This window comes from Coffea arabica, chromosome 8c, assembly GCF_036785885.1.
Source record: "Coffea arabica cultivar ET-39 chromosome 8c, Coffea Arabica ET-39 HiFi, whole genome shotgun sequence".
Taxonomy (NCBI): Eukaryota; Viridiplantae; Streptophyta; class Magnoliopsida; order Gentianales; family Rubiaceae; genus Coffea; species Coffea arabica.
Genome location: NC_092325.1, coordinates 3,032,819 through 3,054,303, shown reverse-complemented (window position 1 = coordinate 3,054,303; position 21,485 = coordinate 3,032,819). Strand labels below are relative to the sequence as shown.

General features: G+C 34.6%; 2 protein-coding genes and 1 long non-coding RNA gene across 11 annotated transcripts; 2 read left to right on the top strand and 1 right to left on the bottom strand.

The window, feature by feature from the left end:
• Positions 1-266: 266 nt before the first annotated feature.
• Positions 267-4,743, bottom strand: LOC113705615 (uncharacterized). 9 transcript variants are annotated; one of them, XR_011820700.1, is made up of 4 exons: positions 4,418-4,740; positions 2,639-3,806; positions 2,462-2,535; positions 268-471 (listed from the first exon to the last, which is right to left on the bottom strand). It is a non-coding gene; the product is annotated as an uncharacterized lncRNA (long non-coding RNA). The 9 variants fall into 9 exon arrangements; XR_011820702.1 differs by having other exon boundaries at positions 2,462-2,531; XR_011820698.1 differs by lacking the exon at positions 268-471 and adding an exon at positions 1,223-1,945.
• Positions 4,744-13,451: 8,708 nt separating this feature from the next.
• On the top strand, positions 13,452-14,674 carry LOC113707158 (uncharacterized). The gene has a single exon (XM_027229338.1). It carries the CDS (start codon positions 13,498-13,500, stop codon positions 14,443-14,445), a length of 948 nt encoding a protein of 315 aa, XP_027085139.1. The 5' UTR covers positions 13,452-13,497; the 3' UTR covers positions 14,446-14,674.
• Positions 14,675-19,429: 4,755 nt separating this feature from the next.
• On the top strand, positions 19,430-20,806 carry LOC113706886 (uncharacterized). The gene has a single exon (XM_072062458.1). It carries the CDS (start codon positions 19,622-19,624, stop codon positions 20,546-20,548), a length of 927 nt encoding a protein of 308 aa, XP_071918559.1. The 5' UTR covers positions 19,430-19,621; the 3' UTR covers positions 20,549-20,806.
• Positions 20,807-21,485: the final 679 nt, after the last annotated feature.

The following is a 21,485-nucleotide window of genomic DNA, read 5'->3' as shown; positions in this document are numbered from 1 at the left end:
TTTAATACGTGCCTTATGAGCACCTATTAGGCATACCCTAATTAAACATCGTACTTCTATTAGAAAATTATACAAATAATTAATAACGAATTATAACATGTTCAAGAGTTATTCTATTCAGTTACAATTCTATTGGCCCTTATTTTTCGTCTTTTGAATCGTGTGTACTTTACATAATAAGTTGCACTTCATTGTAAATAATTAAAACAATATTATAATATGAATACAGTTTCAAAAAAAAAAAAAAAAGGGAGGACATTTGATTCATGGCTTGCAAAAGCTCAGTATTCTTAGTAATAAAAAATTACATGTCAATATGTAAAACCTACTAAAGTATGGTTCAACTAAACATAAGTATCCATACGAAAGCAAATACATCAGGGAAGAAGTTCAGAAAAAAAAAATTTAGACCAGAATGAATACATTATGTTATGGTAAAAAAGGCATGGATTGATTCCAATTTTCCTACCCCTGTCAAAACCATAGGAAATAAATAAGACACCCCATTGAAACATAACATTGACAAATATAATTCATCCTTAGAAAAATATAGAAGTTTATTCCTACATACCACTCGTCACTAGTTCTTTACTTTTCAATAATTCTCGATTGAAACAGATGCTATTTATGCACACTACCCATGACTAGTAACCCACTGGCTTGTTCTTTTCAATAATATGAAGGCAAGGATATACTTCTCTTATTCTGAACTTTGCAAAGATCAGGAAATTTTTTTTTTTTTTTTAAAAAAGGATTCAAAATTACAACCAACAACCTCATGGCCAATGTTATTACCACCTGAATTGCGTACGCCAAGGAATTTTGTTCTACAGCTTAAGCTGGAAAAGATTTGTTTTTGCTTTTTGGAGCTAACACGCCTTGAAAATCTTGCCAATCGTTGCGTATGCAAATTTCTCAAGCAGTCGCCATTTCGGCCAGTTTGTGTCACGATAGAGATTTGTCGGTTTCATGATATATTTCACTTAGAATTTTTGCCTACCAATTCGAAAAGAAAACATCGAAGCTCCATGCACCATACGACTGTTTTTTTTTTTTTTTTTTTTGGGTCCGGAGGCTAATTCCCCCAGGTTGGGCAGAGCTTCGCCCCAAAGCTAACGAGAATAGTAACATATAAATTAAGATAAGAAACCAGAGCTTCATTTAAAAAACAACTATTTATAAACTATTGTATTGTCCGCGACGACTTTTGACTATCAAATAATTTTTCATCATAAATTAGCACTAAACTAACTAATCAACACACCTGTAACCATTTCATCTACTATTGCTCTTAACCTACGAAATAATCAAATTCATATAGTGAACAACTACACCTTTGCGTTTGACATGTGTTCTGATTATTTTATAAATTAAGAACAGTAATCAATGAAATGGTCACGAACGTGCAAGCAAATTATTAGTTTAGCAACTAATTTGTAATAAAATATTATTTAATAATAAAAAATCGACACGACCAATAGTTTAATAGCGTTGAAAGTTTTATCCTTAGAGACGGGTGAAATGGAATCTCGGCAAACGGCAAGAGGGTGCGTCGGTAAAGCAGAAAGGGAACGTGGACGAACGCAGAGTTTGTCTTGGCAATACATTTATTACTTTCATGTTACTACTATTAACTTCCCACATCGAGGTTGTAGAATAGCCCCTTAAATTTTTGTTCACCAGAAGCCCGTGGGCTACTAGCCAAGCAGGGCACTCATTGAACGGGGTGCAAAGTGGATTTCCCAGGGTGGGCCTCTTAACTCCCCTGCCCCTGCCTGGATGCGGGCTTTTTGTCCGCCGAAACTTCAATGTTTTTAATCATGGACTAAGTGAGTGGGCTTTAACACAACCTCTTAGAAACTTTTTTTTTTTTGTGTTGGGTTCAATAGTTAAGTTACTTCCTTAGTTCTTTTTCATCCGAGAGAAAGAATTGTTTCTGAGTGTCCTGAAATAAAAAATCAGCTCTGATTAACAGTACAAAATGAAAGGGAAAACATGGATATTTTTTTTCTGTGACGCAAAAAAAGAAAATTTCAACCACATTTGAGCTGAAAGAAGCATATGATTTTTCAGTGTGTTGAAACAGTATTAAAAACATTTCGAGTGTAAGCTGTAAGTTGCAGAAGCAGGACAGAACAACAATAGCTTGCATTTAGAACAACAATAGAAAAAACAATTATCCAGTGACTCACATAAGCTTGCAGAATTCATGCATATGCATGATTCAATTCTATTTCATCCTAAGCATGCAACGCTATGTCACTATTATATAGCCATTCAAAAGAAGTCGCTAAAGTGAGCAAATACTACCTGTCAATTTTGAAACCCTTGCCATGGAAATGCAAAGAACATATAATAGTATTTCAAATGCACTGTAAGTAGATAGTCCAAAAACAATGGCCAGTCTACCTCTAAAAGAAAATTAAGCATTTAGAGAATGAAAGCACAAACAACCACTTACACTATTGAATTGCCTCGTGCCTGTTGTGAAACCAGGGAATTGACTATAACAGATAAGCCCACCCCAAGATCTATCTAATAGACAAGAAAAAGAAAAGTAAAGAGGAATTGCTAGTCAGGCACTTATCTTTAAAGATATCTATCAAAGAGAAAAGTGTAGGCAGCTCAAGAATCTTACCGAACCAGTGCCGTAGGCATCTGTTTTAGCATATTTTCTAGGTCAACAGCCAAAATACACAAGCAGGTGGAAAGCATCTGCAGCAATTACCCTTGTAGCCAAAATTGGAAATTTCAAGGAAAAGAAATGCAACCTTAGCAGACAGAAGGGAAAAACCACGATGTATTTAATCATAAGACAAGCTGCATACCATAGCAACCAAGGTAAGATGAGATATTTGTCCTAAAAGAAAAGACACCACTTTCCTGAAAAGAAGATCTAAATCTGTATGGAGGATTAACACGTTTCTAATGTAATAATTTGCATAAACTAAATTATCCCAAATGAACTGTAAAGTATATGTATCTAGACGCTTTGGTATTATGCAGGTAAATAATGCATAATCAAATTCACAAACATAGATAGAGCACAAAAAATTCTATGGATATGCATTCACCTTCTAGCTGAAAAAGAGATCAGCAGCAACAAGATCGGCAAAGTTGCAATCACACATATCCATTCAGACAAAACTTATAATAAACTGATGTCGGCAACAATTGCAATAATTGTGTGTGCAAACACTATGACAAGAAAGATAAAGGATCTACATGTGCTGGTAAAGAAATTTGAAGTCCAGGCAATGAAGCTGCCTATTTAAGATTAGTTGACAACCAACCATCCGTCAGTCAACAACCTCTTTTGAGTAAACCATTTTCAAAAGTATCTCAAGACAAAACCTTCACTCATATACCTGAGAACCTCAAACTTGTTGCAACTCTAAAAAAATTAACAAAGAATGAACCCATCTTTCCAAAGGATTGACATGTATAGTGTAGCATTTAAGGCCCCTACCTAAAATGCTGCCCCGCAAAAGCGGCACATAATGATGTGTATTCCTCATGTGTATGTGGAGAAGAAAGTGAGGATTTCAATACAGCTAATTGTTCCTAATGAATCCCCTGGTTCCACATCCACCATTATTTGCAAATATATTACATTCAAACAAAACAGCTGAGAAATAAAGCACTTAGAGTTAACATATTTCAATATAGCCAGGACAAAGCAGTTACAGTAAGAAATAAAGAAAATGGGACAAGGAGGAAGAGGAAATCTACAACCATCACAGCAACAACAGCCCTCAGGCTTTTATTTCCAGCAACTTCATCATCATTTTTCTTCATAGAGGCTTCTGCAGCATTAGGACCAAAATAAACAAGAGATCCTGATCAATACGCAGATAGCACACAAATAATAGCGCTTCTCATCCCTGAGATCATCAAGTAAAAATACCATTCGATATACATAAAATTCATAAATATGCCACAAAACAAACATGCAATATGAATGAGAAACTAAAATCATTCACTGTTATTTGACATAATGCATTCCAATCCCATAGACAGAAAACCCATTAAACTTGCTTCTTTTCAAATTTATAATCATTCAAAGCAAAAATGTTACTTATAAACCAAGGGCTCAAAAATTGTTATTCCCTCCAAATCATAAGATGCAATGCATATAGACTTCTCAAAGGATTTGGAAGCTGTAATCCACTTTAATTTTAAACCCAACCAAATGGAACCTGCCAACCTCAGTTTCTTCTCCAACTACACTTAAAACATCATCTAAAGCAGAATGACAAATAATTTCCGCGCACCAGCACGAAATCCATTTTTGTTCAGACATACAGACAAATTGATGCAATAATTTCGCTTTATCAAATTAAGGTGATGGAACTAACTGAATAAACTCCTGTAAAAGATCGGATTTTACAAAATCAAATTTCCGTATAATACTTACCAATTATGACACTACAGCCAAAGGTTCGCCATAGAAGTATTAAACTCTGAAATCACAAACACGAAATCTGTCCACATATTCTTTTTTCAATTGGTCTCAAATACTTAGTAATCATTTACAAATTTTTAACCCCAATTCAAAGAGAAAAAATAGTGGAGGAGGGAGAAAGTTACTGGTCTTCGAGCTGCTTGTTGGGGTTGAAGGATTTGAGATTGGAATCCACTTTTCTGACAATCGACGAATCATAAGCTTGATGAAGCGCCTTTTTAATTAGGAGTATTTGAAAATTACCCAACGAAACGACGTTGTTTGGAGAGAGTAGGAACTAAGCAGTATTTGTCATTTGTCCCACATCAAATGACTCTAGCTGGCCCAGCCCTGTCGCGTGGGCTCCTAGCCAAGCAGGTCAGTCTCTGAACGGGGTGTAGGCCTGTTTCACGGGTTCGCCGGCCTAAGTTCTCTACCCCCGTTCGAGTGTGGGCTTTTTTGAGCCCTGCAACTTTATTTATTATTATGATGTCATGGGCCGAGTGAGAGGGATTTAATTTTAGCAGCTAATTTGATCTTTTGCAGCCCCCTTTGTTTAGGAGTATTCCAACCTTTTGATCAGACTAATTCCACAACGGATCTTCTGTCTCATTTTTTGTATTACTCTTTGTCCCACTTTTTATTATATTACTATTTCTCATTCATAAATATCATGTTTTAGGTAGCGCTTGGTTCGCATGTTAAAATCGGATTCGAATTCGGATTCGGAATCATTCATTCTAGATTTGGAATGGAATCAATCATTTCAATACATTTGTTTGGTTCAGTGCCAGGAATCACTCTTTGTCTCACTTTTTATTATATCACTATTTCTCATTCATAAATATCATGTTTTAGATAGCGCTTGGTTCGCATGTTAGAATCGGATTCGAATTCGGATTCGAAATCATTCATTCTGGATTTGGAATGGAATCAATCATTTCAATACATTTGTTTGGTTCAGTGCCAGGAATTTATATCATTACTATAGTTGCTGTTTGGTTCGTTGACTTTTTGTAAATGGGATATAAGAAATTTTCACTAATTAAATATATTAGTATAAATGTATTAGTAAATTTAGTATAACTAATTAATAATTTCTATTAGTAAACATGTATAATTATTAGTATAATTGATAATATTAATTATATTACATAGATTAATATACATTACATAATACTTATAACTAATAATATCATTATTATAAGTTTGTAACTAATTAAACTAAATATTATATATATAATTATACAAATTTTATAATATAAATGTATAATTATAATTATCATTATATAATTTATTAATACTATATACATGTATATGTTATAATTATATGCACATAATATACATTTATAAATATACATATATATTATAAATATATAAATATATAATATTAATAAATTTATAATATATATTATTGAAATATAATTATATTTAACTAAATAATTATAATATATATTTATATAATATACTAATATTATAATAAAATATATAATTATGATACAACATTATAATTATAATATATTATATATAAATATATATATATGTATATATTATAATATAAATATATAATTATATAATATATATTAATTATACTAATATTATATAATTATAAAGTATATTATATATTAAATATAATTTTTATTATATATTAGTATATTTATAATAATAAATATAAATATAATTATATAATATATTATTATTATAATTATATGCACATATAATATACATTTATAAATATATATAAATAATATAAATATATTATTATATAATATTAATATATTTATAATATATATTATATAAATATAATTACATTTAATTAAGTAATTATAATATTTATTTATATTATATATTATACATGTCTATATAATAATTATAAATATATTATATAATTATATTAATATTATAATAATTATAAATATATTATAATTATATATATTATATACATAATTATATATATAGGTTGTATATAATTATATATGGATTTTTTTTAATGGGTGGCGGGACGAGTCCTATTTCTAAATGGGAATCAGGCTTGGATTTTGTCCAAAACCCTCCAAGTTACTAGGGAATTGAGGAATTCTACATTTTTAGGTATGATTCCAAAATTCCGATTCCGAAAGTAGTAATTCAAACAACAATTATGGGGTTTATTCCAATTCTCCATTCCGAAACCCTCTTACCAAATGCCACCTTAGTTTTTAGTTATTTGCTTAAAATCCAATAACTATTAATTATGGTTACTACAACGTCAGAACAATTAGTCATGATCTGATTACAAAATAAATACTGGTATAATGACTAAACTGCACCTAGTTTTAATGCGTATTGGCTGAACCCACATCTAAGGGGTGATTATTATTCAGAAAGGTGAGAATTTTGAGAGAATTAATTTTAAAAAATAATTTGGCTGTACTCTATCTAATTGGCGTGATTGTTTAATGCTTTGTGTGCTTCTTTAACATAAATACCTGCAAAATAAATTTACCAGGCGGGGCACTCTCTGAACGGGGGGTTACATGGGATGGTTTCCCGGGTTTGCCCTCTTAACTCCTACACGTCCTGCCCCAATGTGGGCTTTTTGACTTAGAAAGTAAATGATAATCATGCGTCTATAATTTTTTTGAAAAATTATACTCTGAAGCAATTTCAAAATTATATTTTAAAACAATTTCAAGCATTATTATCTGCTATCGTATGTGGGACTCGAACAATCTTGCCTTTCCGGTATTTACTTCTACTAACAAACCACTTGATCACATTTTAGGCCCTATTTAATAATTCAATTCAATACTTAAATTTAATGGATTTAGATTTTAACATGTTCAGACTTGTTTGATAACCAAAACTCGAATATTTGAATTAATTAAGTGGTACTGAATTTTTTAGACAAAATTTTACTCCAAAAAATAAGTGATAGTTATTCAATTTTCACTTAATATGATGTACACTTAAATGTGTTAGATTTAGTACTTAACACGCACTTCAATAATTTAATAAATTCACACTTCGAATTTCAATTTTATCAAATGCACCTTTAGTCATTTTTTTTTGGCTCAAGAGAAGATTTCAAGTCTTACGAAAGAAAAAAAAAAGGGAGATTTGAATTAGTAATCTAATACTAGTTTCTTTTTTTTCCCCCATATTGTATTGTTATCCTCAGACATGGGTTATATTTCATACCCTTTCAATTTAACATTAAACTACATGTTGTTGCTTTATTTAATCTTAATAGGTACTTTGATCTTTTATCCTTTTAATTAATACATCTTCCATCATCATGGAATCACAAATTCCTATGCTCGAATTAAAAAGGGTTTAAAGGATTATCATCATTTGTTTGTACATTTTGTCTGTGCAATGGCTAGTGACACCTTCTTGAAACTTTTGCTTTTCTTTGAGTTCATTCCCAGACAAATGTTGCAAAAATTAAATTTCAAGTTTACTGATTCCGCTTTCCTTCTTGAGTCTCTAAATATTGTCCCCAAAATCCAATTAACTAATGGGACACTAGCCAAGCGGATAACATCCCCGTTCAGGAAAAGCTTTTTTTTAATATTTTTTTTGGTAAAAAGGGAATTTTGAAATAGAATCTGAATTTTTTTAAATAGAATCTGAATTTTTCAACCGTGACACATTGGCTCTGAATGATATGGCAATTTTTCTCAACATCTTTTTCATTTTGAATTTTAGCTCCTTTTAGTTTTTAATTATTTTTCTATTGTGATTAAACATGGAAAATTGACAGTAAAGTAAAAAAAAAAATTTTGCCAAAAGAACACATAGAGTTGAATTTTTTATAAAATAAAAGATTTTTCATTAAAAGTAATTCTCAAATGGAAAAATACTAGCTTATTAAGATCAAAGAAATAATCACACTGAAGTTCACAACTTAAAAAAAAATTGCATTATGGGTATCACTGTTAGCAAAATAAACCAAGTTTAGAAGTATTTATTTATTTATTTACTAGTTTCATCGGAGTTAAGATTTTTAGTAGCTGTGTTATTTAGAAATATGTGTTTTATTTGGTAATTATTGACGTAAGTAGTTTTCACCAACAAGTCTGTTAAGTTATAAATAAGACATTAGTTTAGAGTATTTTCTTAATAGAGACCAAAAGAATTTGTAAGGTTTTATTATGGTGTGACTTTTTTTCACTGTTTTGAGATATCAATAATGTTATGAGTTATTTATTTTTTCTTTCCTGCATAAATATTTTGGGTAATTATTTTATTTCTTCAATTCTGAATATATGCATGATTATTATTATTAGAATCATAAAATTTGGGTCCTACAATCACGGAAACAAACTATTCCAAACAAAGAATTTAATGTATTTTGGCAATAATGTATGAAAAGATGACTTATTGATCCTAAAATGGTTTCATAGAATTTCTTTGGCATTCTCATAATAGGACTGCTAATAGCTTCTCATAGCTTAATTTGTCGTCATACTAGAACTTAAAACAGTCTCCCTTATTTTTAAATAAAGGAACAGAGAAGCCATAGACCATTTCTAGGGAATTTATGCCTTGCTTTCACAGAAACACAATACAAAGAGTTTTGCACTTAAAGAGGTACCAGAGAAAAACCGAGTCCGAATTCAGAAAAATACAAATACGGCCGAGCGACAGGTGCAAGTAGTGAACTAACTTGCCTTGAGCAAATTGATCGCCAGGCAATGTATAAAACGCAGTAATTAATGGCAGATGCATGATGTTGATTGAAAGGGGAAAAAAATGGCAGATACAACTAGTGGTTACGTCCTCTTTCGTAAAATCGTGTTAAGGATGCATGACTATGAGAAGAATAGTTTCAATCTGCATTTCTACAATTCTCTACACTCCAAGCGTGAAGCCAAAAGGATCCACTACCCCAACAACACCAGATGGACAGGCCACAAGGTTGTCTAGGATGTGACTGCCGACAAAGCACCATCGTTGAATTTGGCTCGTAAGTTGGAAGCCTGTATTGTAGGCGATGGCGAAGATAAGATTAGGTTGCCCCCGGCATTAGCTATAGCTTCACTGTTACCCTCAAACGTTCGTGTACATGATTCAAGATTGAGAGATTCATCCATTACGACGTATAAATGAAGTAATTAGCTGGGATAAGAAATTAAGATTGATCATCTGTAATGCTAATCTAAGCCTTTGAGATTTACAGTTATAATTTTCACTTTGCATAATTAGGGTACAAAATTGCATAATTCCTTTAAATATTCAAGAATATTTCAGTCCATCTTCATGATTAAAGTGCAAGCACTGTGTTAATTTCAAATGGTTAACTATGGATGCCACATTTAAACTTCTATGGATACAAAGTGAAATCAATCCTACAAATCAAATCACAGAAGCATTGAGCTTTTCCTTCGTTTACAAACCATGCAGGTAAATGAAGTTAAATCTGAAAAATATCACTCGAGCAATCAATTTTTATGGCAAAAGCGCTATAAAGTACCTAAAGAATTTCTTAATTTCATTGTTTATAGAGTATACTACCATTAAGGCTTTTTTTTTTTTTTTTTTTTCAATCTATTAGAAGCAGTAATTAACAGAGTTTCCTACTTCTTGCCTCTTGTGTTTTCCCGTTCATGAGTATTTTCCTCTGCCCTATGATGCCTAAAGGACTAGTAACCATTGAGTGAAGAGTATACTCTCAGTACATGATCACTCTTCTAATTTCCTTATGCTGTCGACTTTGTTGAATATAGAGTTCCAATGATCTTTATCAGTACAGATTTGACGGAGACTATATATTCTGCACTTTATTGCACTTTCTCTGTTGTCCAGCTATTCTTCACTGACAAAGGTGATGATCAGTTTCTTGGATGGAAAATATTCACAAACAACTCCACGATAGTAATACCACACCGGCAAAGTGAAGACTAAACTCAAAGAAAGTGCCTTTTAGCTAGAATTGCAACTTCTATCTGAACACATGGTTTCAAGGTTCTTGTCAATTAATGTCATAATAAAAGCAAAGAAAAGGAGAATTTAAAATTTCTTTTCTCTAGAGCTTTGCTGAAAAGTTGAAGCTCAACGAAACTAATAGTTTCCTGATAGCATCATATGCATCTGCAAGGTGGGTCGGTGCGATTTTGAGAAATCTTCATGTGTACTGCACATGGACGTGTGAATCATTATCAAAAAAGAAGCGAGTACAGTGATAAACGAATGAGAACATGATCAATGTATAGTATATGATCAGCGCATAGTGCATAGTTTCTTTCTTTTTTCTTCTTTTCTTTTTCTTGTAATGAAGGGGAAATCCATGTGGAGAGTGATTTGGTTTAGTTCGATTCCAATCAATTGTCACTGAATTACACCAAAATGAAACGAAAAATGCGTCACAGACACAGCAATGTTTAGTTCAATAGTCTCATGTTGGATTTTGTAGTAGCCTTCAATTTATGTCCCTAACAAATTATATCTGCTAATAATTAAAAAGTAATTTTTTGATACACTGTCAGTATATATAAAAATGGTGTGCAAATGCACGTCACATAATCCAATTTTAACTTTGAAATTCACTTTTTGCATAGATAGCATTCATCTATACCTACTAGTATAAAAAAATCTACTACATTGATAATAGATAAAAACTTAATCCATAATTAAATATACAGTAAGTCTTCTTACCCAAAAACAAAAGAGTTAGAGTAAGTCAACATAATGGTAGGATGGGATAAGAATATCACTTTACGTTTGTCTTTGCGTTACACAATGTAGCATATTTGGACGTTACTTCCTCCAAAAAAAGAACTTTTTTTTTTTTTTTTACATTCTTGTCAGAATAAGGCAAAATTAATATCATGATCAGTAAAATGAACCATAAGCAACAAGCAATACGGAAGATTTTCTAAAGAAGGTGCTCGTTTGCAGCATGGGGTCCGGTATAACAGCCTTGCTATAAAATTTTAATGCACTCTCAACAAACAAGACTTAAGATCTATGTAGCAATCGGTGGAGATGGATTAAGTTTAGGCAATGACAAACACTCTAATTTATTACAAAGCTTAACAATCCAGTCTTTCTCAAAAATTACCACAACAAATTTAGAACCATAAGATGCAGGGCAACTAGTTCAGATTTGTTTGCTCCTCGATTCAAAGCCAAATTATTGGTCAATTAATATATATTAGGTCGAATAATTTGGATGGTAACCAGAATGTCTTCTTACACGTTGAAACTTCCAAGCTCTACTGGCAGACAGGTCCGCCTCACCTCCATTGGCAAAGTGCACCCGAAGCCCCAAAATTTTAGTTGGACCTGAAAAAGAAAAGATTCCGGACTAGGGCTAATATCCAAAACCGAACATTGTATCAATTTGTTTTACCTGTACCCACATCATTAAGTTGAAAAAAAAAATTTTTTTGGGGTAGTTTTTAATAAAATTTTGAAAAGATATGCTTTTAGGGTTTTACCTTTCCAATGTTTTTGTACAGTACAGTTCTTTATGCATGTTTTTTTTTTTTTTAACGTAATCCAAGTCCTAATAGTTTATCAGGAATTAGGAACCTTGAGTTAATTGATGAAAGTCGGCATTAAGCAGTAGTCTCACGGCCTGACTAATTCTTTCATCAAACGGCCAAGATTAAGTTGTAGACTAAAAGTTCCGATAGATGTCCAATATTTGTTAACATATGCTACCTTGACAATAGTAATAAGGATCCCATGGCTCCATGGCCTTGTATTCATTTGCTTTTGGTAGGAATTGATTATAGAATCTAAATCAGTAAAAGCTATTCTTTGAATGAGTGTGAATTTTAACTCCTTTTTGTTATCAAAAAGTATTATATATTTTGAATGCAAAGCAAATGAGAATATCATAAAAACTGATTATTTAATTCGAGTATATAATCGGCTAAAATAGTTAATCGAGAACAAATACTATATCACCGTATGTCGACTGTCGGCATACATATGGTCCGAATACTCGTGCTAAAGAAAATTTAAGACCGAGAGTCATGAACAAGCTATTGATTTTCACCTTCAAGTAAAGAACTGGTCTATTAGCTAGTCGGGTTTCCAAGGAGATTGTTACAGTTTTATCTGGGACTTCTCCCATAATTCATCAAATTCTTGAGCCAGTAATCTTCTAGACTCCTCGAAGTAGCTAAGGGATTGAGAGCTTAATCAGCCTCAGGTTCTGTCTCTTCCATCAAATTTGAGAAGCCGGATGACAATATTTCAGATATGGTCGTAACCGGATTCTTGTATCACCTTTGTTCTATAAACTTCTTAAAGCTAAAACATGCGTTAGTGGAGCTTATTGTAATGATGGAACTGTTCATTTGTCGTACAATCTTTAGGCATGGAAATATAATAAGCAAAATGACATTATAGTGCGATTGATCTCAAATTCTTTTGGTGGTTATTAATTGGTAATTAAACAAAGAGGGTTTGTTCTAACTTGCAAAAATTAACATAAAACATAAAAATGGGGGATATTCGTAGTTCCTAATTGTCTATCCCTTTCCACCAAAAAACTATTGTAAAGAATGTTATTATTGTTTAGTCTTCTTCATGGATAAACTTATCAGCCAAATCAAACAAAAGTTAATTTGTTGCAGAGTTTGGAAGTAGCTTCATATCATTAAAATAGATGTTAATGGTGAAGCTAATAATGCATACGCAATTAACCACAAATCAACAAGCACAAATGAGCCTGAAGCTATTTCAATTCTGAAATGTCACAGGTGGGAAAAGGAAAACGACTAAACTGAGTTGGACTTCCATCAAAATGATGGAAATGGTGATGTACAAAAAAAATAGTTTGAGAATAGTAATGAATAGATTTGATGAAATGTGGGATACAGCACAAACACACTAGTAGGTCTTTACTCTCTACAAGAGTGACCAGTGAGAGCATTCTCTTATTGTGTGCTGTATTTGCGTATTGGACCACTTTGTGGGGACTTAAAGGCCTCCTCTTAGCATGTGCTTCGATCACTGTCTGTTCATTGACGCGCATTTCGAACCCACATCCATCACTATAAATACGTATCATTTCCATGCATTTCTAAGTCGTGTGGTTAATCAGAAACATTCCCATGGCTAAGTTCAAAGTTTTGAGTGTAGTTTTCTTCGTGCTATTGACTGTAGGTGTATGTGTTGCGGGCAGAGCACTCCTTTCACATGAAGAGGATGCCGTTGCTGGCTACGTTCATGGAGGCATCGGTGTTGATATTGGTGGCAATGTAGCTGGAGGACACGGTGGTGGTGGAGGTTATGGTGGAGGTGGCGGCTATGCAGGGTCAAATGGCTATGCAGGCGGTGCAGGAAGTGGAGGGGGTAGTGGTGGTGGATATGGAGCTGCTGGGGGAGAACATGGTGGTGTTGCTGGTGGTGGTGGTGCAGGTGGAGGAAATGGTGGTGGAGGTGGCTATACTGCAGGAGGGGAGCATGGTGGTGGATATGGAGGTGGAGGAGGTGAAGGTGGAGGTGCAGGGTACGGTGCAGGAGGTGCAAAAGGTGGTGGTGGTGGTGGTGGTGCAGGTGGAGGAAATGGTGGTGGAGGTGGCTATACTGCAGGAGGAGAGCATGGAGGTGGATATGGGGGTGGAGGAGGTGAAGGTGGAGGTGCAGGATACGGTGCAGGAGGTGCAAAAGGTGGTGGTGGTGGAGGAGGGGGTGGTGGAGGAGGTGGTGGTGGTGGTGGTAGTGCCGGAAAAGGTGGTGGATATGGTGGAGGTGAAGGAGGAGGCAGTGGCGGAGGGTATGGCGCTGGCGGAGAACATGGTGGTGCATATGGTGGTGGGGGTGGACATGGGGGTGGCGGAGGAGGTGGTTATAATGGAGGAGCAGGAGGTGGTGGATATGGCAGTGGAGGAGGCGCCGGAGGCGGTGCAGGAGGAGCTCATGGTGGAGCATATGGCGGCGGTGAAGGAGGTGGTGCTGGTGGTGGAGGCGGCTATGCTGCAGGAGGTGAACATGCAGGAGGGTACGGAGGAGGAGCAGGGGGCGGAGAAGGTGGCGGACACGGTGGCTATGCCCCTTGAGAGTTGAGAGTAAACAAACACACTCTCATGAGTCTAATCTGCTCAAGCATCAAAAACAATAATCTCTTTTACGCACTTGTTAAGTAATTTTAATGCATGCTATGATAAAATGATTGCCTAAATTGTGTATTTGCATGAAAGCAACTATGATATTGTACGCGACGCCATCAAGAACAGCGTTATTTTGTATTCTTCTTCTTTCAATTAATGACTAAATTAAGATTAATAATTGTGTTCCACTTATTTATGACTAAATGATTAGCATGTATATATGTAGATTATCCGCTTACTTATTTCTACGTTGCATGCATGGCCACAATCACCACGGCTAATATACTTTTGCTAAAATTTTGCACGCAAAAACCCTCCTAATGGCTACATTTTAGTAAATATGTACGTCTTTAGCCAAACTGCTGAATGACTCGAAACCAGATCCAGTTTCAGTTGTCATCAAATAAGCCAAGAAGCACGTACAAGGATCAGCCATTCTCCAGTCAACTGATTAATCCAAAGGAATATCAATGTTCTGTTGTCAATTACTGCAGAATAAAACCAGGGATTTAGCACAAAGAAAAAGGGAAATTGGTAGATGACTGACCGCAACGGATCTTCTGTCCCACACCCTGTGCCACTCTCTGTCCCACTTTTTATTATATTGCTATTTCTCATTCATAAACATCATGTTTTAATTCTTTTTTGCTTCCTTAAGATCCAATAACTATTAATTAAGTAAAAAATAAATATAACAGCTTCAAAAAAGCAATATATAATAGAAAATTAAAAAATACAGCAAAAAATTCATAAAAAATCTCATTTTTATGCATTTTGATTTTTTTAGTTTGTTAAATTTTGTGTATTACTCAATTAATAGTTATTGGATCTTAAGGAAGCAAAAAAAGAATTAAAACATGATGTTTATGAATGAGAAATAGCAATATAATAAAAAGTGGGACAGAGAGTGGCACAGGGTGTGGGACAGAAGATCCGTTGCGCTGACCGACTGACGATTGTGGTCAGAAAAGAGAGGAAGGAGCACAAGGTATACTAGGGCGCGGCGTTAAAGATCGAGCAGCTCTATGCCTTGGTGTTCAAATCAACAAAATCTAGCCCAAGTAACTAGCCATTTCTAGACTCACTCCGCATATATATGCAAGGCAAAGGGGATAATATTTGGTTGAATGCATACTCAAAAACTCCCTATATATAATCTTAGCTTGCGCCCCATCCAGAATTTGATAAAAAGGGTATAATATTAGGCCAATGAATCCTGGCTAATTGACTCCTATTTAAGTAAGGAAACCAAACTGTGGTGCCTTCTAAAGAGTTATTTTAACACAGACCAAAGTTGTTGTATAACAATAATCAATTTGGTAGTACACCTTATATTTTGAAAGCTAATAGGGTTATATGTTAGAAGAATTAAGCTTATTTTGATATCACACTTTGAAAAGCAAAAAAAGGAAAAAAAAAGTTGTGCATTTCCATTCTAGGTTTTTCTTTTTTAATTTCCATTCTCAATTTTTTGTTGGGTTACAATTTCCATTCTCACTTGGCTAGTCATTATACTCATTTCGGAAACTTATTGTAGTACAAAAATTTCTTATTTCAATATTTTTAATGGTGCATTTGATTGCTAAGACATCATTTGATATTCAATTCAACACCTAAACTTAATCGATTCATATCTTAACATACTCATATGCGTTTGATAATAAAAAATTTTATATCTGAATTAATTAAGTGGTATTGAATTTTCTAAACAAAACTTGCTCCAAAAAATAAGCGATAAATTATTCACTTATCACTTAATGTGATATACACTCAAATGTATCAGATTTAGTACTTAACAATTCAATTACTTAACAAATTCAAATTTCAATTTTCAAACTTCTTTTTTATCAAATACACCCTAAGTATGATTTTTTTATACAAGTAGTAACCTTTATTAATCCATTAAGGATTCCATGATGATATCTCCTTTACCCATATTGTATAAAACTTGTATCTTTTACACCGAATTAGTTGCCTGTTTCTTTTTTTTTTTTGGTGGTAAAAAAGTTTAAGTGATTTTATTTTCCCATATGAATTAGAGACTCATACTCATAATTCAAATAGAATTCCGGCTCTGGGCTTGAGTTTCCTAAAGTTTTTGTATGCAGTCTGAGGTAATGAAAAAAAATTGCTCTCATCAATACAACTTCGTAGGCCAATCTGCAGCAATTTGGGTCACGACTTGTCGTCGAGAGGCCAGCTTTGGGCATCGAATTCTAGTTCTAGCCCACAATCACGTGGTCAAGACAAAAATTACAAGACCCCATTGTCTATGCTGATTTTTTTTCCTAACAAAAGAAGCCTTTTTTTTTTGTGTGCGTAGATGGGAGGTCAACTTCTCAGCGTCTCTTCTCGTATCATCCAACTCATCCTTCTCCCGCCTTTAATAAAAGAAATCTCTTTAGGAAATTTTGAGATCACATATTGGGATTAAATTTTTTACATTGATAATATAAAAACTAGTACTTGACGCACACCTGATGGGTGTGCAACTAATACAAAAAAAATATTAAAATTTTAACTTATTTTTGTCAGAAAGTATTAGATTAAAAGAGTTCAACTGTTTTAGTATTTTTAGGAAAATGATAATTTTTCTTAGAGGAAGTGATAGTTAATTCAACACGTGCAGTTAGTGATTGTAGGGAGGTGTGCAGTAAAAATGGTGTAATTTTTTTTTTCTAGAAATAAGGGTAAATTAAGCAATACAGTAAATGATACAATTCATTCACACCAAAACCCTCCCTTTAGCTTTATATATAGTAAGATTATGTGTTAAGAGGGCATTTTTAAAGCGGATAACAATTATATGTTGTGAGTCTCGACTTGCAACGTGATTTTTTTTCTATTTGGAAGTACATAAAGTATTAATCGCACATTGTATAACGATTTACTACGGTGTGATCTCTCACCAGACCACCTTTATGCTTTTCCGTTGGCGTTCATCACTATTAACAAATTTTGATATGGATTTCGTCCAAGGGGCAATAGAGTGGTTTAAATTTGACAAAATTGGCAAAATTTTTAAGAGTTATCTACAAAAACAAGTTTGCCTTTAGTAGTTTGCCATGTACCTAAAGTCAAGTCCACTAAGTCCACTTCATTGGAGTACAGGATACAGGACTGCATGCGGTGTAGAATTTTCTGAGAGACTGTTAGGAATCAGTCAACTTTGTAGCATTTTTATATATTCAATGATCCAATTCGCCTGGTTCTGGGACTAATGCGAGAAAGTGAAATCCGTGTTCTCCTTGATAAATTAGAAAATTAACTAATACAACTAATATCCAATTAGCTGTCCCCAATAACCGACAAATGAAGCAAGTAATTTTTCAGATGTTAAGATGAGCTGACAGATTCTGTATTGACTTGAAGAAAAGAGAAGAAGATTTGATGATTTAGTTAACACACACTTTCTAGAAGAAGACAGGTAAGGAAGATATTGGCGTAACTTCTTTAATCAGAAATTGGAGCTCATGTTCGCGATTAGAAACTCAAAGTAGTAGCAAAATTGATTTTTTTTTTTTTAGTTCTTGTTAAATTAGAATTACATATTTAGTTGTTTATAGGACTATAGAATAGTATTTAGTTTTTTAATAAATTACTTTATATGAGAATGTTGAATCTCAAAGCATATAATGCAAATTTTTGGCCAAGGAAAATTTAGAAAAAAATAAAAATTTTCAAAGGGTCTTTGCCAAACTTTTAACATGATAAGTACATAATCTGTTACGTTCTCAATTTTTAAAATTCATTTTGTAGTTCAAAGATTTAGAAGGTAAAAGTTCATACTTCGATTCTGATAAAAAAAAAAAAAAGAATTGAAAATGCAATGTGTTCTACAAGATTAAATCCTAACTTAATAGCATGTACACACTTAAACAAACAGTGGTCCACAAATCAATCGAAATAGTATATTTTTTAACTTAGTGGCAGGCAAAGCTGCTCGGTTGTTACCCATAGTTATACAGGTTTCTTGTAATTTTAGGTTGTGGTATTAACAAAAACTACCTATGATCCGGAGGAAATTAAGAAGAATACTAGCTAAGCGCAAACTTTCTGTAAATATTTTATGCATCACTTAATAAATAATAATTTTCGAGATTTGCCTGCATGAAGTAAGTCAAAAGCATGATGCAAAGGAGAACTGTACGTGTAACAAAATAAAGAAACGAAAAGCCAACAAATCACATCCAAGTTCCTTCTTGTTACTTTCAGCTTGGAAAATTTTTCCTCATTTCGACTAAAATATCGATGTTTTAGTCTAACAAGTCAAGTCACTTGGGCCCTTTTACTAGTTTGTTGATTGGATATCGCATGTGGAAATGTCAACAAGTTTCCCCTATGCAATACCATTTTATTTATGCTTGAAATTGGATCCTATCGATTTGCTTGCATTGACCTTTTGGGGCTTGGAATCCGTTTTCATTTCCAATAGTACTGAATGTAATATTATTTGGTGCTATCCACAATTCTCCAACAGTTAAGGACCATAGACATAGAACAAATATTAGGAGATACAAAAATCTCATGACAAGATTTTTGGCTAAGACTTGATTACTATTTCCTCCAACAAGAGATTTAACTGTCTGTCCGTCACCAGGGTCCCGGACATTCTTTCAAGTGGGAAATAAATCAAGTTTGTTTATTCACCGACGCATCATGTACATTATGATATCATACGCTTCAAAGATTAATTAGAAATCCTATACTTATCACACCTATGTTTGTCAATGTTGTCATTGGTGAGTGAAATGGAAAAAAATATGGACTTCGTCAAGAGTTAAGACTAACTGGTACAGGATAGCGAAACGTTAGGACTGGAATTTTTCTTTTGTTTCAGAAATCCATCAAAAACCTGTGTACCAATCTTAATCTTCCAAGCTCTATGGGAGACAGCAAAAATTGAGAGTGATGGTAAACTTGGGTGTGTGTTTCTGCAAATTGCAAAATCACATCGTGGGGACGTGGCGTAAATTAAATTTTGTTTATGCATGCATGTGATTTCAACCACTCCCTTTTCCGACACTTTTAAACTTAAACCCTACTTCATTTGGGTATCATCCCTATAAATAGCTGTCGTTTCTTGGATTCAGTGCACTCACAAGTCAGAAACATTCTAAACATCATGGCAACTCACAAAGTTCTCAGTTTTGTCTTCTTTGTTTTATTGGGCATAACAATATGTTGTGAATGCAGATCACTCCTCACTTTTGGAGGAGGAGGCTACAACGAAGGTTCGGGTGGTGTTACAGGAGGGGGTGGCTTTGGCCATGGTATTGGTGGTGGTTATGGAGCTGGTGGTGGAGCTGGTTATGGCCACGGTGGCGGTGAAGGCGCCGGGGGTGGTTACGGTGGAGGAGGCTATGGAAGCGGTGGAGGTGCAGGAGCCGGAGGTGGTTATGGTGGAGGAGGCTATGGAAAAGGTGGCGGTGCAGGAGCTGGGGGTGGTTATGGTGGGGGAGGTGAGGGAGGAGGTGGCTATGGAAAGGGAGGTGGTGCTGGAGGTGGAGGTGGTTATGGAAAGGGTGGCGGTGCAGGAGCAGGGGGTGGTTATGGTGGAGGAGGTGAAGGTGGAGGAGGCTATGGAAAGGGTGGCGGTGCTGGAGCCGGAGGTGGTGAAGGTGGAGGCTATGGAAAGGGTGGCGGTGCAGGAGCTGGAGGTGGAGGCTATGGAAAGGGTGGCGGAGCTGGAGCTGGAGGCGGTTACGGTGGAGGAGGTGAGGGTGGTGGAGGCTATGGGAAGGGGGGTGGTGTAGGTGGTGGAGGTGGATATGGTGGTGGAGCCGGTGGTGGTACTGGTGGAGGTTATGGTGGAGGTGAAGGAGGTGGTAAGGGAGGCGGTTATGGAGCTGGTGGTGGATATGGAGCTGGAGGTGGACATGGAGGAGGTGCTGGAGGAGGTTATGGAGGAGGAGGAGCTAGTGGAGGTGGATATGGCAGTGGTGGAGGAGCAGGTGGTGGATACGGAGGTGGCTATGGAGGTGGAGCTGGTGGTGGCTATGGAGGTGGAGCTGGTGGTGGTTCAGGCTATGGTGGTGGACATGCACCTTGAGAACCAATGCGCATTTTACATCTACGTTTTGTTAGGGTGCTTCCCAACAATAAGTATTATCAAAGCATCTGTTTTCATTTGCCAGTTTAATTCAGACTTTCATGGATTTCAGCTCTGAAGAGTTTTAAGTGTTTTGGTTATTCTGCTGTTCCCTTGGCCGCTGAATGTAACCGCACTTCATTTTAAATATGTATCCCTTGTTCATGTTTCCAAAAAAATAACAATAATAAAAATAAGTACCCCTTGTTTAATCTAGTACATCTTCTCTCTTATGTTTGCTGATTAATTACCCGGTATAACTCAAGAAGTTGGACTTGGATATATATACACATTTCACTTTCATGAAGCATGGCAAATAAACATATATGTAATACAACATATATGGTGAATGTGTGTTAAAGATTGTCGATACAGTGACAAATGACAAGGAGATTATGTGAACAATGAGGTGTTGCACATAAACATATGACCTAAAGGATTTTGTGTATCCATCTCTACACCAAACCTTTCTTCTTCCTCCTCATTAACATCATATCTTTTCAATTTTACATGTTGAATAGGTGATTATTTGAAATAATAACTGTAACATAGGTGATTATTTTAGAAAGCAATCATTACAGCCGTGAGAAATTTAGACCCCATAAGTTGTAGTACCTAATGCAACATAAATTTGCGATGGTCGGCAAAATCTCTGTGAAATTGAATGTCTCTGAACTCGATACGACTTTTTTTTCAAAAAAAAAAAAAAAAAGTAATTTCTTTGCTAACTCTTTTGATTACTGGAAATCATGATCTATCAATTATAAGTGAAGCGTTTCACTATTTAGGTTGCACGTATCAGTAAACTTATTTAGTAATAATCCTTCTACTTATAGGAGTAGATTAGTGTGAAGGAGTTAGTTAACATGCTCTTTGTAGAAGAAGTCAAGGAAGATAT